The 16,219-nt window shown below is 36.6% G+C and overlaps 1 protein-coding gene across 3 annotated transcripts; it reads right to left on the bottom strand.

Annotated features, from left to right (window-relative positions):
• Positions 1-1,967: 1,967 nt before the first annotated feature.
• On the bottom strand, positions 1,968-15,884 carry dub (duboraya). Of its 3 annotated transcripts, XM_077233130.1 has the most exons (7): positions 15,749-15,877; positions 6,463-6,549; positions 4,863-4,940; positions 3,915-3,977; positions 3,598-3,798; positions 2,530-3,098; positions 1,968-2,416 (listed from the first exon to the last, which is right to left on the bottom strand). In XM_077233130.1, the coding sequence occupies exons 1-6, from the start codon at positions 15,752-15,754 to the stop codon at positions 2,535-2,537; spliced, it is 999 nt and encodes a 332-aa protein (XP_077089245.1). In that variant the 5' UTR covers positions 15,755-15,877; the 3' UTR covers positions 1,968-2,416; positions 2,530-2,534. The 3 variants fall into 3 exon arrangements, with proteins under 3 accessions (XP_077089245.1, XP_077089248.1, XP_077089247.1); XM_077233133.1 differs by lacking the exon at positions 6,463-6,549 and having other exon boundaries at positions 15,749-15,884; XM_077233132.1 differs by lacking the exons at positions 1,968-2,416; positions 6,463-6,549 and having other exon boundaries at positions 2,466-3,098.
• Between the last annotated feature and the right edge of the window lie 335 nt (positions 15,885-16,219).

A 16,219-nucleotide genomic window follows, 5' to 3' on the forward strand; every position in this document is an offset into this window, starting at 1 on the left:
TCTTTCTATTATACGTAAACAGGGCTTGGCGTTAACTTTTTTGCTCACCAGCCACTGAGGCTTGTGGTTTTCCAAAGTTACTAGTCACTTAAAGGCACACTTTGCAGGAATTCTGTTTTTGTCAAACAGCGACCCCTAGAGTCGCTGTGGAATACCTGCACTGTCGTAAATGCCCCCCACCCCACCCCCCACACTGGTACCTGTTCGGTAGGAAATAGAAGCGTCGGGCATGCAACAGGCACAGATAGACTCGGAAGATATTGACCAGGTGATGTTTCACGATTTCATACAAATATTAGGCTACTGCATAGTCTACTGAACTACTGATGAAGTTAAAAGGATAATAATAACTATATGTCAAGTGTTAGACTACTTTATAATATTAAAGTAGCCTACCGCGTTTGCTGGCTTATTACGTTTTAACATGATTACTGCTAAATCACAAGTAAATAGCCTATAGTCTAGGGCTACTGTATAATTTCATTTGTGTTTTTTGATTGTAATGTAAACATTACAAAATGCCAGAAGACATCAATAAAGTTAAATGTACGTGGCATTATTTCATAACATTCGCCGTTGTGATGTCAATAGACATGATTATTGCAATTTATCATAATAGTTTGCAAATTGTGCTCGTTTACACTTTTTACAACCTTCTAGGCTTAACTTTATTTGTGTCCTGATAACTTTGTGAGATATTGACAACTGTTCTCATGATAATCTCATGATAAATTATTGGACTGGTCTAATTATCAGCAATGGATGAATGAACAGCATCGTAAAAAATGACATACTACAAGCAAGCGCAACAACATACAATATAGAACGCAAACTAGTTTACAAATAAGATATTTACTTACTAGTCCATCAACAAGATCGCCAGGTCAGCATTGCTGTTGCATCCAGTACTACTTTTTAGCTCGCGCTAACGAGTAAATGCCCGACCGAGTGGGACTCTTGTTCGGTTCCTCACGCGGTCATGTTCTCTTTTCCTTTTCAAACTTTCTTCCGACCGCTTTTTCTTTGCTCGTTCCATCGTCTGAAATGCGCGCAAGTGTCTTCGTGCTTCATATGTTGTTGTTGTGTGTGACGTAGTTGCCGTAAAGCAAGTCGTGATTCTCGCGCGATTTGTCGGGGGCGCTCCTCTCAAACTTACATAGCCGTTTTTTCCAGCGACGACCCCCCCAAGCTTTACTACCAGCATGATTCGTCCTACTATGAGTTTATTTACCACCGAAATTACTTTGAAGCTGTTATATTAAGGTGCAATTGTTACATAGTGTGCCTTTAAAGGGTTAGTTCACCCAAAGATCGTCATCATTTATTCACCCTTATGTTGTTCTAAACCCGTAAGACTTTGATTCTTTGACTTTGAGACTTTGATTTTCACTGGCCACAATTTTCCAATATGGGGAAAACCTACCATACAATATTATCTCATAATTTGGTACTGAGTACTGAGAGCCGGCTTTATGTGAACGCACTTCGGGTGTGATCACAAAAAAATCTGCGGGAATGAGTAAAATGATGCGCAATGCGTGCAATCCCACACCAAAATTCAAGCCCTGTAACACTAACAATATTCATCTGGAGCAAATGTAAGGAGTGAGTGAGGAGAGGCGGGTTTGTGTGTCAGAGAGATCATAAGAGGGTGAGAAAGTTCTCTATTCTGCAGAAAATTAGAACTGGAAGCGTCTCAGTATCGATATGTATCGAAAAATCTATATTTTTGACAACAGTATATTGCACTTTGTTTATTATTTCAGATGCCTTTTTTAAAAGACTACAACGGAAAAAAATTATAAAATTCAACCCGCCAAAGTGGCTAGTAGGAGTTGACTGCGTTACACACCTCTGCTTAAATACACCCGCATTTGGCGGATTGGCCGGTGTTTATGTCAAGCCCTGTAAGTACATATTTGTTTTACATGCAACAGTACAATGAACAACAGTATTTTCCATTGGAATTTGTTATTCTTTTAAATTTCCATTTTTAATTTCTGCAAGTCTCAAAATGGCAAAATCAATATTCATATTTTTGATAGGAATACAGCTACACACAACACAAACAGAATAAAAAAATCTTTTAGTGGAGACAAATAATTATATACAAAAAGTATATGTCAAAACCAAACTTACGTGTAAATTCATACAAGTGGCTCAGAACAGAGGTATTATCAAAATATCAACACAACTGTACAGGGAATACTGTATACTGTTGTTCTCTGCATCTGAAGGATTCATTTCCACATTCAAACAACTCAAATGTTTGACATAGACTAGAAGTCTAATACCAAGTTATTCACATTATCTCTACTCCTGATGTCTTCTCTTTGGTTAAGCAGTGAGTCTAAGGGAGTTCTTCGGCATGATCCAGTTGATTTGACCTTCTTCTCAATTTAAGGACTTTAAATCCCTGCAAAATATAAATGAAATCAAATGAAACAATAAGTCTGTGCTCATAACTATAGTTACTACTACATAAATATGCTAGTGTGGCATTGTCCTCTCTTGTAAATGCTCACTCACTTGTTCTAATGATTCACTTCATCTTCTTTCTGTTCCTCTTCTTTCTCATCTGTTGTGTCAGGTTCTGTCTGTGCTTTTCCATGAGGTACCATGACTGGCTCTTCATGTGTTTCTTCTGTACTGTTAGCCAGCTGTGGTTCAGCCTCACTTTTCTCTTCCTTTAGCTCTTGTTCCATCTTCTCTTCCTTTAGCTCTTGTTCCATCTTCTCTTCCTTTAGCTCTTGTTCCATCTTCTCTTCCTTTAGCTCTTGTTCCATCTTCTCTTCCTTTAGCTCTTGTTCCATCTTCTTTTCTCCGTCTTTCTTTTCTGGAGTCACAGTCTCCACTTTTCCCTCTTGTTCCGCCTTCTCTGAATCTGTCGATTTAGTTTCCTGCTCAATCTGTTCTTTAGAGGAGGGAGATTCTGGGTCCGGTGACGCCTTCTGTTCTTCAAACACATCACCTTCGTGTCCATTTGGAGTCGTGGGTTTGAGCGTTGCTAAGGCTGTTTTATCCTCCTCTTCATCGGCACTAGACTTCCTGTTTCGGCGAGACGGTGGCCGCCGCTTGATGGAATGTCGCGCTCTACCCTGCGTTGATTCAAAAAACACATTCGAATTCAAATACTGCACCAATTTTGATCCGTTTTAATCAAGTGTGCCGCACATGGTTCTTAAAAGTGAAGCCAAAGCATTTTGATCGCCCCCTGGTGGCTTGCTGCAGTATCGGTCATAAAACCCGCCCTCTCCATGTAATCGAATGGGACACGAGCCAAACAAAAACATTTTTTTTTAGGAAGTTCTCATCATGTAAACATGTTTAAATGTTCATTTTCCGGTAAGTTTGGTTTTAGTTAGATATCTGATGCTATAAAAATGTGGTGTAACATGATTGACAGCTGTGCTTATGTATGATTGAGTTTGCGGGACCTTGATACCGCGGATACACCTCAGGACCACTACACTGCACAGACTCTGGCTCCAAATAATCGGCAACGACCCGCTTGTGGGATATTTTGGATTCATTTCATACATATTTCATCCATCTTTTTAATTCATTGGCATATGAAATTATATAAAAGCCTCAAACCTTAATGATGCTTTTGAGAACAGTTCCCTCTGTGGGATTCTCAAAGCTGGCAGGAGTTTCCTCCTCTTTGGGTGTGACAGTTACAGGAGGACTAGAGGGGCTGCTGGGAGAGCCGGGGGAGAAGGACAGCACCGGTAACTTCAACACCCCCGGGCTCTTTGGGAAGGGCAGTGGCCCCGTGGGAGAAATCACAAGGTTGGCCTGTGTGAAATGAAATGGAAAATCACATCTGATATGGCTCTTCTAAAGCAATACAACCTCTGTCCACTAGAGGGAAACACTGCTGTTTAAGATTAGGGAACGTGAGAATAACAAACCTGAAGTTTCTCAATAAGTGCAGAGTTTCTGTTCTTCCTGGGTGATATGGTTTCAGCTCCTTTCTGAATTCATAAAAAAAAGGAAATTTGCATCATTGCTACACAACATTGAATATTTTGATTTGAGGTAATGTAAAAACTAAAAATTATATTTTAATTAAAGTAAATTAATTTAACCCTCTATGGTCCGCATTATGTTCTAACCATAAAATATATATATATTTTAAGTTTTATTACATGAAATCGCTTCAATCATAGAAATCAAAAAAGATTGTTGAAAAAAAGAAAAAGAAAAAGAAAAAACAGTTTTTGTATAAAATTATGATTTTCTTTTCTATTTATTTGCACATTTCTTTTAGAAATGTATAGATTTATATACTTGGAACGCATGCAAACCAAAAATAAGTAGATTCCTATCATTTAAACTGGAAGAGCTAACTCTGCACTCTTCCTATTGCCCTTTCCATAAAATATTGCTGTATTCATTTTCTGAAAATAAGAAATCATTTTGTTATTTATACATAAATACAACTATACTACTATAAACACTTCAAATAAATAAATAACTGCAATCATTTTTTTGATGCTACCATCTAAAAAAATCCCAATGGGAAAAACGAATTCCTGCAATTCCACTGTGGAATTAGCTGTAGCGTTGCCATACGGCAACATACCTATTTTTCCATAGTGGTACAGCGTTGAATAAAATATCTAATTTACTTATAAAAGATGCTGCAAAAAAATCCCCCTTGAGAAAAGAGGTTTAGAAATGAGGTTAATAGAGCAATTTCTGGAGCACTTCCGTGTGACGCTGACAATGCCCTTTTAATTTCCACACTGCAATATATTGTTTTTTTTTCTGAATAACAAGGAAATGAGTAGAAATGAATTGTTGCCAAATGGCAACGCCATACCATACAGTGTTAATTAACTCCCTGATCCTCTCACCTCATCTTGGCCTTGAGCGGCATCACTACTAGCAGGCAGCAGGAGCGAGCGTGGGGGTCTCCTCCGCACAGGCTTGTTCTGGAACAAAAGAACAGCTCAGATACACATGCTTAAACATGTACGTCCACTTTACCTTAACTCCAAAATACTTCCACAGAAATCTTATCAATAACGTAAGGTTACACTTTATTTGACCCTTTAGACATTCTGCTGACTATAAGTAATGTTGCACCTGTCAACGAACCCTCATTAGACTATTAGTAGACTGTTAAGGTTAGTAGTAGAATAAGCTGACACGTAGTTGCAAAGTTTCTTATAGTCAGAAATGTCTGTTGGGGTTCCATCTAAACACTAATACTCTACTGAGAGTTAAATAAAATAAATGAATAATCAAAATAATAAATTTATTTTAAAAACAATAAATATAAATAAGAATATTTATTTTTCTAAAATTCAATTAATAAAAAACGACAGAAATGAATGAATACAAATATTTAAAATAAAATATGAAATACTTAAAAAATAACTAAAATAAAAATGCATGTTATTTAAAACATGATAAATAAATAAGACTAAATGAAAATTAATCATTATTTAATAATGTATATAATATTTAATCATAATATAATAATGTAAACTAAATAAAAATAAATGTATTTAAACAACCATATCTAAAAAACGAAATAGTTTGGAATGAGGAAATATTTGAGAAATGTTACCAAAGTGAGCAACGGCGCTTGAAAAGGAGGGAAGCAGGAAGACAGTGGTAAAAACAAGAGAACTCATCTGTCACCGCATAGACATGCAGCGTAGTATTTCTGCATTGCACAACGATCGCTCTTATTAATATCTGTGCCTAGGTACACCTCGCTTCGGTGTCTTTTTCCTAAGCGATAGAATGACACTTTGCCATGCAGTACATGACGATTTACACAACCAATCATAACATTAAAACCTAAAGACATAACAAGTCACACATTCAAAGGAAAAAAATCTGGCACGCACGAAACCAAAAATACTCTGTGGAATTGTTCCAAAGAATGACACTGGGAAATTTGTTTCCTTGTCTGAAATATAGGGGACAAGGGAAAAACCTAACCAAGAAAATCTCGGAGATTTCCCCCTGTATTATACACTTTCCGTTTAAATGAACACACAGGGTATCAGGTAACAGGTCTGTGCTACAAAATCATTCTACATAAGTACTGTTCTGCTATCTTGGAGTATAGAGATCTTAATATAAATATATGCCTATTATTTTGCTTTGAATAATTAACCTCACATATTTTAATGGTAATGTCATTTATATTATCATTTGTGGCTTTTGTTTCTTTTGATTTTGTCGTCTTTTTGGAAGATTCACGTCTTCTTTTATCATTTTGTCAACACTAAGGGTTAACTGATTTTTAAGGAAATTTCAAAGGAAATTAGGAAAAAGCAGGAAAACTGAAGACAAAATGAAACAACAACAACTAAGCAATAGCAGAAAAAACTAGATGACTTTGTCCAGACTTCGAATCATTGATGTCCAGAAAAAGTCGATATAGGAATATGAAGTGCGAAAGCAGAGAGGATGTGATCATACAATATGAAACCTCACCACTTCAGCATCTGTCGTATGGGGTATTGGACAACTGAATTTTCCAGCTAGTTCAGCCACAGAGCGCTTTTTTACAACAGAATGCTCCTGAAATACAAAATGTTAGTGTATGAATGAGAATGTCCCCTTCTTTTTGATTCATTATCTGTAATACTGGACCATGTCATCCAAGGCAAAGCACTTTCAAATGAATTTATTTTTAACTGAAATCTCCGCCCACCTTAATATATAACAAATCTTCTTAAAATGTAGAACACACAATATTGCAAAGTCCAAAGCAACACCTCCAATTAGAGGGGTTTAGTCCAGCTTTTACTTTTCAATCTTCTAGTAAAGATTTCTAATGACAGGTTTTGTAATGCTGACTTTCACAGAGAAGGCTGAGAAAAGTCTTGTTTTTCACCACAGGAAACCACTAGAGTCGTGAGCGCTCATTAGAGCAAAGTGATGAAAAAAGTGCAATTCAAAAGAAATGGTTGAGAAACTATCCTCAGGGGGACACAGGCTCAGTCGGGTATGACTTCAGCCCACTGTTATCATCCCCTTCTCAGGCTCTTACATCCACATGCTTCCATCTTTGACCATTAGCACTCTCACTATCAGTGGAGGGAAACCAGTTTGCCTTGTCGAGAGTGATAGCACAATGTGGTATTTTTGGGTGAGGCAATGTCTATGGAATCAGACAACTGTTTGCTATCAAGGCGTTCAGTCACTAAGGTTTGTGGGAACCCACCATTACTGAGCTGCATGCAGTCTATAGTTTACAGGATGTTGGTTATACAATGATGAGGCAACTTAACCTGAGCTGATCTATATAAGACAAGTCAAAAACAGGAAGGGTGCTTGAGCAGGCAAAGACTCCAAGAGCTTGAAGTCAGATGCGTCATTTCCATTTAAGCTATTCTTGAGCAAAGTTGATTTTGAATGCAACTTTTTGCTGAAAATTGTGGGACAATTCGCAGATAAAATGCAATGCGGAACACTTGTAGTTCGGTTCTCTTGTTTTTTTGGACCAAAAAAGAACGATACATTTATCGTCCTGGTTTGCTTAACGTTCACACTGTCGTTTTTAACACAGAACCTAAAGATACAAAACAAAAAAACTGCTTTTATTATGTATATTTTGCAACTGAACTTACCAAACATCCAAAACAATGCTGTCTGCTGGGCTAAATGCACATGTTGTATGTGAGTACATATGATGGTATTTTTACTAGCTAAACAAACACAGAGAGCTTATAAAATGTGTAAAGGAATCGAAACAGTGCCAGGAATTCCTCCGTTGCACACAAACCAAGATCTACTGCAAGGAGACGTGGGTCCGACCCCTGTACCGAACTGTGATGGACAACACTCTGTCCTGTATAGGGACACATCTTGTGACATCATATCCTGGTTTTAGTTCGTTTGGATGTCTTTGGTCCGTGTTGGGTTTATATTTCAGTTGAACTGCACCAGTTTGCTTGGAAGTGGATAAAGATCCCCTGAAAAGGTGTGTGCACCAGGGTTCGGTTGGCACCGTTCACATTGATTGAAATTAACTGCACTAACAGGGCAATCGCAGCAGAGTTGGTTTTAATCAAACTAAACTTGCCAAGTGTGAACACACCCTAAGTGAGCCTGGAAGCCCTTTTAAAATAAAAATAGGTCAATGACGCCACTGCTTAAAATGGCCAAAAAAGACACCTGGTAACTTGACGCATTTAGACCTCTGTTTATAAGGCCTCTATTTCCCCCAACCTCTTTCTGTCTGTTTCTCTCAGTCGTGCCTGTGTCTGCTGCCCATGTGTTCCAGCTTCACTAGATCCAGTCCTCTTTAAGATAAAAGCATTCCATCTCCTCATGACATCATTTGCCCTATTTAGTGCCCAAGATGGAGAGAAAAAAGCTTGTTCTGTGAAAATTCTTGTTGTTAGTTTAAATCTAGGCACGTTTAGGATTCAACGATGCATCATTGCATCTCTCAAACTTTGATATTCTGTGTTTTGTTTAGCATTGTTACAAGAAAACTACAAATTAGTCATAAGAGAAACAGATACAAGCAGTTTAGCCCATATCATGCATTATACACATTTTATTCTGCAACCCAGTTCACTGCAGAATCCAGCATGAGAAAGCTTCCTCCAGTGTGACCCCCAAGAAACGTTCATAGAAATTCTTAGTGTCACTGACAAATAAACAATTTGCCAAAAACAACATGGCAAGACGATGAGGACCTGCCCCAGAGACTGAACCGCTCCCATGCCTGAAATGCAACGTAAGAGCATGCTTGAAAACTGAGAAAACACTTATTTCCTTCAACCAGTTCTCTCTACAATCACATATTTGAAGATTCAGCAGGTAAAAGTGACATTACAGTACATGTTATGCATATATATACTTAAATCTGCCATTGTTATGTATTTCTGATCTACTCAGTGGGAATATTTTACAGAGGAAGAACATGAAAATAAATCACAAATGGTGTGGTGTTTACTTTTGCAAGCTTTAATGCAAGCGCTGTGTATCTCACATGCTATGTACAGGGCGTTGAGCTCATTACTACTCATTTAAGGCAGGGTGCGGGCAGCTTTTTCTCTTGAGACCCAGTGGGTGGTGAGATTTACAGCATGTGTCACTCTGAATGTGTGTGTGCCCCACAGTTGTGCCTTTGCACACATTTAACACACACACCTGCAAAGATGACCCCTGATCATGTCATCACTGTTGCAATAGTCACTCATAGTTTCTCCAACTTCTGCTACCGTAATAAACACTGTGTAAGCAACAAAAACACAGATTCGTTCTAAAGCTTACTTTACCTTTACAACAGTTGGTAGTCAGATGACACACAGCGAGTAATCAAAGCAACAAACAGCACAAATGCAGTCAATTCAGAATGAGCCTTTCTTAATCTCCAAAACAGAGACATGCTCATGATGTCATGATATATATATATATAAAGCCGTTTTTTACCACACTGCAGTGCTGGAGCAGGAATCAGCTCATTAAACACGAGGCCATCATGAGTGTGGGAGTAGTTATGTGTAAAAAAACATCCAAATTAGGGCTGCAACTAACGATTATTTTGATAATCGATTAATCGGACGATTATTTTTTCGATTAATCGATTAATCGGATAGAAATTAAATTAGATTTTTTTTTATTATAACTAAATAAAACCGTAAATCAGGGTATTTATGTGTAAAAGTGTACTTTAAAAAGTCGAAAAGCCACACATTGAGTTTTACTAATATCAATATTTGCATTGTTTTTAATGATAATTGCTGATGGCAAGTTGACAAACATGATTATTGTTAAAAAAATGATATCCAACATATTATGTTTTAACACAATTTTTGTTAAAACAAATTTACACAGACATGTTGTTCAGATGTGAATATCTGAACTAAAAACAAACTAAAAACATCTAAAATATATAATTCATTTAATTTTTATTTAAAATTAATTATATATAAGGAATATAAGGATAAAGAATATAATATATATTATATATAATATATAAAAGAATAATATAAGGATAAATTGATTAAATAAATATAGAAAGACTGAAAACAATTGTGTGCACGTAGAGCCGCAGTAGATCGCGTTTGAAAAACAATTAAAACTTAGTAGACAAATGCTATAAAAAGAGAACGGAATGGAGGTAACGTTACCAGGCTTGAGTAAAGGACAGGAGAAATTATGCATTAGTGCACAAGCATTCGCTGAAAACCACTGAGTACAGTGACTAAAAAACAATATTTTACTGCTGCTGTTATTAACTGCCTTTATATTTAGTGCTTCGCTTTGTAAAGACCGTTTTAATTTAACCTATTTCTGCGGTAGCGCTATTTTAATCCATCACTTACGCTGCGAGCGAACTGATTGCGCAACCTGATGCTATAGACAAAATACAGACATCCCAAGATCCCGGAAGTCCCGGGAGTCTCCTGCATATTGATTGCGGCTCCCTGATGCCCGCGAATTAGTTCAAACTCCCGAAATCGCGCAAGCGAGACAGAAGAGACTGCTCCAAACCGTGTAGCGCGCGCGCTCGGCAGAGCGCCTGAGGGAGAGAGACCTTGCGTGTGTGTGCGTACCAGTAAACGCTCCCCGTGACGTAAGCAGACCAACTAATCGATAATGACATTCGTTGACAACGATTTTCATAATCGATTATAATCGATTTTATCGATTAGTTGTTGCAGCCCTAATCCAAATAAGCGGGACTCTGGGGTATTTCATCTGCGTTTCCTCTTCAACTGTTTCAGCCACACTGTGACCAGGGGTGTTTTTTCAGAGGCAGAAGGGGAGTAAAAAAAAATTGGATGAGAAAATTGTTTGTAGTACGATAATTAGATAAATATTCATAACCTGAGATTGAACAGAATGTGAAGAATTCAATTTAACAATTTACAAAAGCCCCAATTTCCGTTTTGTAACAGCAATTGCATATAAAAACTACAACAAATATACTTTTTACTGTATTCTTGAAATAATTATTTCACTAGCATTCAAAAGCTTGGGGTCAGTAGATTTAAATAATTGGTCACACTTTAGTTTAGGGTCCAATTCTCACTATTAACTACGACTTTTGCCTCAAACTCCTAATTACTGATTATTAATATTTAGTAAGGTAGTTGTTAAATTTAGGTATTGGGAAGGATTAAGGAATGTAGAATATGGTCATGCAGAATAAGGCATTAATATGTGCTTTATAAGTAAAATAAACAGCCAATATCCTAGTAATATGCATGCTAATAAGTAGAGAGAATTGGATCATAGACTAAAGTGTTATCAAATAATTCAAACTTTTATTCAGCAAGGGTTTATTAAATTGCTCAAAAGTGACAGTAAAAACATTTATAATATAACAAAATATTTTTTATTTTGACTGCTTAAAATGTTGCCATCATAGGATATTTAATAAATACTAAAATAAAATACTGTTGTATTCATATTTTAAAACATTACAGTTAAATGCTTAAATAAATGCAACACAAGATACTTTTCCAAAAACATTAAAGATCTTACAGACTCCAAACTTTTGAAAAGTTGTGAGCGTATGATGTGACCAAATACTACTAATATATAATACATTTGATTTTTATAAGTATTGTTTTGCATCTAGGTATTCCATCTGCCTTTGACCCGGAAACTATGAAAACATCAAATGAGACTGGAACATTAACTTCATTAGACTTAAAAAGCAAACCCAAACACCCTCCTCATTTTAGAAGTCTGCCAGCACACACAACGCTGATTGTAACCCAGGCAGTGGAAAACAGAATCTTATTAGTGTCTCACAAAGAATCTGTTGTATGTCAGAGAGTTGAAGAACATGATGAAGCAGCCATCCTTCAATTTACACTGAAACATGTCCCCTAATGGGAGAGGATGCACAGGAAGGAAAAGCCTTTCCATCTTAAGGCCCAAACATGCGCTACAGAATGCCATGATCACAGACGCTTTTACCTGTACAAACTGTCCTTGCTTTTCAAAGCATGTCAGAATGCAATTTATAATTCCTTTTAAAGGAATAGTAAAAGAGCTAGTTCACACTTTTCTTTGAAGAATGTTAGTTACAAAACAGTTCCTGGTTGGTTGTCAAAACAGACAACAAAAAAAACATATCATTGAGACATTTCTCAAAATATCTTCTGTTCTTATCTTCACAGAACAAAGAATTATCCCTATTAAAAAATCAATAAAGTAAAAATAATTTAAGTCCCTCTGTGGTGAAAATCAAGCTTGTGTCCATGTGGTGTTTTCAATTTGCTTTAAGACAAACCATGTGGAAATTCATAAGTCAACACCATTGCTGAGTATTTTCTCTGTAAAACCGCAGTGAAAAAAAGACAGTCTCAAAAAACGTGGTTTGAAATCGCTGGTGTTTCTGACGTCACAAACTACCTTGTAACCAATCACGTCAATGCGTGGGATCTTTGAGCTGGTGTGAGTGAGTGGAGGCCGGGCTAATTTGTATATTCATAGAATATATTAAATTGAAGCAAGGTAGTTGCATTCAAGATATTTTTAAGGCATATATACATTTTTTTAAGGAAAAAACTGTCATTTTGATGATTAAAGATGAATTTAAGAGATAAAATTATTGACTACAGGGGGGCTTTAAATAAAATACAGCATAAATACATATTTCATCACTCACAAAAATCAATGATATGTTGAAATATTTACAATTTATGTTGCTTAGAAACAAAAAAGAAAGAAAGAATACATTGCAACTTTTAAATGGCAGTCATTATAAAAAGATCTACCAGCTGGGAATAGTTGGGTCATGCTAACTAGCCAAACCTTGACCTCTTTAGTTAAAGTTAGCTAAAATGTCTATATGTGTACAACTTCCCGAATTATAACACTTTTGATGGCACTGACAATTGAGGTTTGTTAGCACCCACAGTAATGCATTTTCTGTACAAAAATACCACACATTTGTGTGTAGAGTATGTTTAAGGCCTAAGCCACAATTACTTCACAAAATAACAGAGATAAAGGACAATCACTTTCTTCTATCTAGAGTGTTCTCCAGCCAGAAATGCCCCAGTACTATGACCTCATGTTCTGGCTCTAATATATTTGGAGTGGAAGGTGTGTTGGAAAAGTCGAGCTTTCGCGAAACACTCTGGTGTGAGTCAGTGAGTTATGATGACGGACTCCACCTCACACCCATATCCCATCAGGGTCCAGGTCTTGAATCAATCACACGGTAATGACTCCATCTACAGCGCCACGGACATCTACATCCTGTAACAGGACAACCTGCCTCCACTTGCCATTATCGGACATCTGCAAGATTTGCATGGATGGAATGGCCATTACCTGACAGTGACACCACTATTTACCAAACAACACTTTCATGAAACATGGCATTAAAAAGAAATGGACATTATGTCCTTGAGACAGCTGCACTGCACATTTACATCATTTGCTAATACTCCAAATGAAGTCATGTCCAAGAATTTTGAAGGGTGGCTGGGACAAGTTCACACCCATATGCTCTCACAGTAAAGTTCAGCAAGTTCTCTATGAGGTAATGAATGACTGTTCTCCTTAACACTCTTCAGTACAAAGAACAAACACAAAATACAAGTCTTTTAGGGAGGAAGCTTGTTGTAGTTGGTTAATGTCTCATGTTGCAATAACATTTCCCTTCGTTCCAAATCTTTGTTTCATCTATGAACAAACTGAGGTTGCGTAGAGAGTCAAGAGTGGGCCGTCACCCATAACAGCTGCCGAGGTGGGACTGACACTGACCCGCATGCTCACATAGCTGACATTCAGGAGATAATCAACTTAAATAACCAGAAGTCCATGCGGTACAGTGCTCTGGGAGTCAATATGACTGAGAAATACAGTCAATGCAGGCTTCACAACTCATGACAGCCGAGATGCATTCTTTGATGGCAGGAATTAAATCATCTTTAAATGTGTCCCAGCAGCTCAAATTGTATTCAGAGAATGGTTTCTCTGGCTTAAAATATGTAAAAGTTATATATCATAAGAAATTGAGAAGAGAAGCTTGTTTATTTTGTCTTTCTTTCACACCAATCTCAATATTTGTGCAATTTGCCACTGCATATCTGAGTAAACACACAATTCTCCTGACCAAGTCTTTTCTCAAACAATAGAACCACATGCAATTTTTTATTTATTTTTACATTTTACAGGTTCCCAAGAGGAACCAGCACATTAAATTTAGTTTTAATAATTATGCTATAATATTGTGTAACGCCACACTGTTCCCCTCTGCCTGGTTGATATTTTGATAAAATATATAGCCGAATATGCAGTCAAGCTGTTCTAATTTACATATTTTCCGTTAGACAATGCAAAGGATATAATGAACAAATGATTGGCTATTTAAAAAAGCAGTCCAGAAAGTCACTAGATCTATTTTAAAGTTGCTTATGGGTTCTGAAACGACGGCAATATAGAGACAAAGTCATAATACAAGTCGGCAACACTGTATAGACAAATATAGTACTCCTAGAAATCTATGGTTAGAGCCTTCAGCCACTTTAAATTGCAAACAAACTTTACGTTGAAATCAGTGATCAAATCTGCAAGCACAAGAATATATGTGCATACAAACACAAGCACGTGGGTAACCATCCAAACCCGCCATTTTACTCTGTCATACGGATGAGGTTACACCACTTCCTGTGTCAGTTAGCTTGCTGCCACTCCAATCATACTTTCTTTCTAACTTAAGACAAGGGAGGCAGTTTCAAGGCAATATAATTCATTGGTCAAAACGCAATTCAAAGAGTCAGAGACCAAAACAACCATAAAACTGCTACTGATGAGAGCAGCCTCTGCAAACAAGCTTATGTAATTTTGATTGATGGAGGTTTGTAGGTGGGGTGACACATCTGAATAACACAGCCACAGTTATGCTTTATTCATCTTTCACTCACTGACTACAAACTCGCATATGAACCGGACAAATACCTGCTGAGAGGAATATGTGGAATGTAAACCATTTATTATCTCTCAATCAAGACTGCACAGTTTGAGGTTACAGAGATGTTAAAGCACAATACATTTATTTTGTAGTAGAAACATTATGCACTTGAAAGAATAAAAACTGCACTACCAATAACTTATTTTAATCCAAACAAATTTAAAACAAAACAATATTTTAGGCCTAATATATAAATGTGTACAGTGGAGTCGAAACGCCTGAGACCACAAAATCAGATTTAAAATCCAATTTAAAACTGAAAAGAAAAGTTGTATGATTTTGAAAATGTTCAAAGAAACGTTATGATGTAAAATGAATAAGACATTCAAGAAGATTTAAGAAACTATTCAATATCACAATCAGGTTTCACAAGGGAGTTCATGCAGATTTAGTGCTGCTGTCATTAAAGCAAATTAACAAAACCAATATTTAGGAATTTTTAAAGTTAATGCACATATTTACTTAAATTGTTAAGCTGATTAGATAATTTTTTACTGAAAATGTATTAAATTATAAAAATGCAAAATACAAGCTTTTCACTAGTGATCACATACTTTTGAACCCCACTATAATCAAGACGGAATACTGCATAATGCAGTATAAATATAATAAGGGCATCTATAAAAGTTGATACTTTGGCGTCTAATATCATCTCGTGGTATCTCACGAACTGAAATGCTTCAGAACAAGTTGTTGTTTACTGTGCTGATCATCACATGTTGTCTAGTAGGCTACAAAGGAAATAAACTTTCAAAGTTTGAAAAAAAAAATCGCAACAACAAACAATGTGAAGCGAAAGCATAGTAAATTATTTCATACCTCCATCTTTCAGCGCTGTTGGCGAGTTCTCAACTTATTGTCGTTGTTTTGGTGTGACACTTGCTGAAGTAACCCGCGCTCTCTCTCCTCACATGAGCGCAAAGTGTGCACGCGCGCTCTCTCTCTCTCAGAAGTCAAGAGGGTGGTCTTTAGTTATATTTAGGTCTGACTCTTACAACATTTCCACGGTCAAAAGATTGAGCCATGCCCAGCAAGAAGATCTGTTGCAGAGAACTGACCTGTAGTTTCTTACACATATTTCCAGATAGATTACAGAAACTAATAATGAAATATCTGTGCTGATTGCTTCAAACACGTTATTAGCCTACCAAGTAAGAAAAATACCAATATTAACTTGTTAATGTTTTGCAAAAAACGTTTTACACAGAGTACGGCACTTGATAAATATGATTAAAATGATGTTCATGTATTAAAGACCCCAGACATCAGTCTTCTAGAAAAAAAAAACAT

This window comes from Siphateles boraxobius, unplaced genomic scaffold (genome assembly GCF_051911475.1).
Source record: "Siphateles boraxobius isolate OS27281-9 unplaced genomic scaffold, OSU_SipBor_1 18, whole genome shotgun sequence".
NCBI lineage: Eukaryota > Metazoa > Chordata > Actinopteri > Cypriniformes > Leuciscidae > Siphateles > Siphateles boraxobius.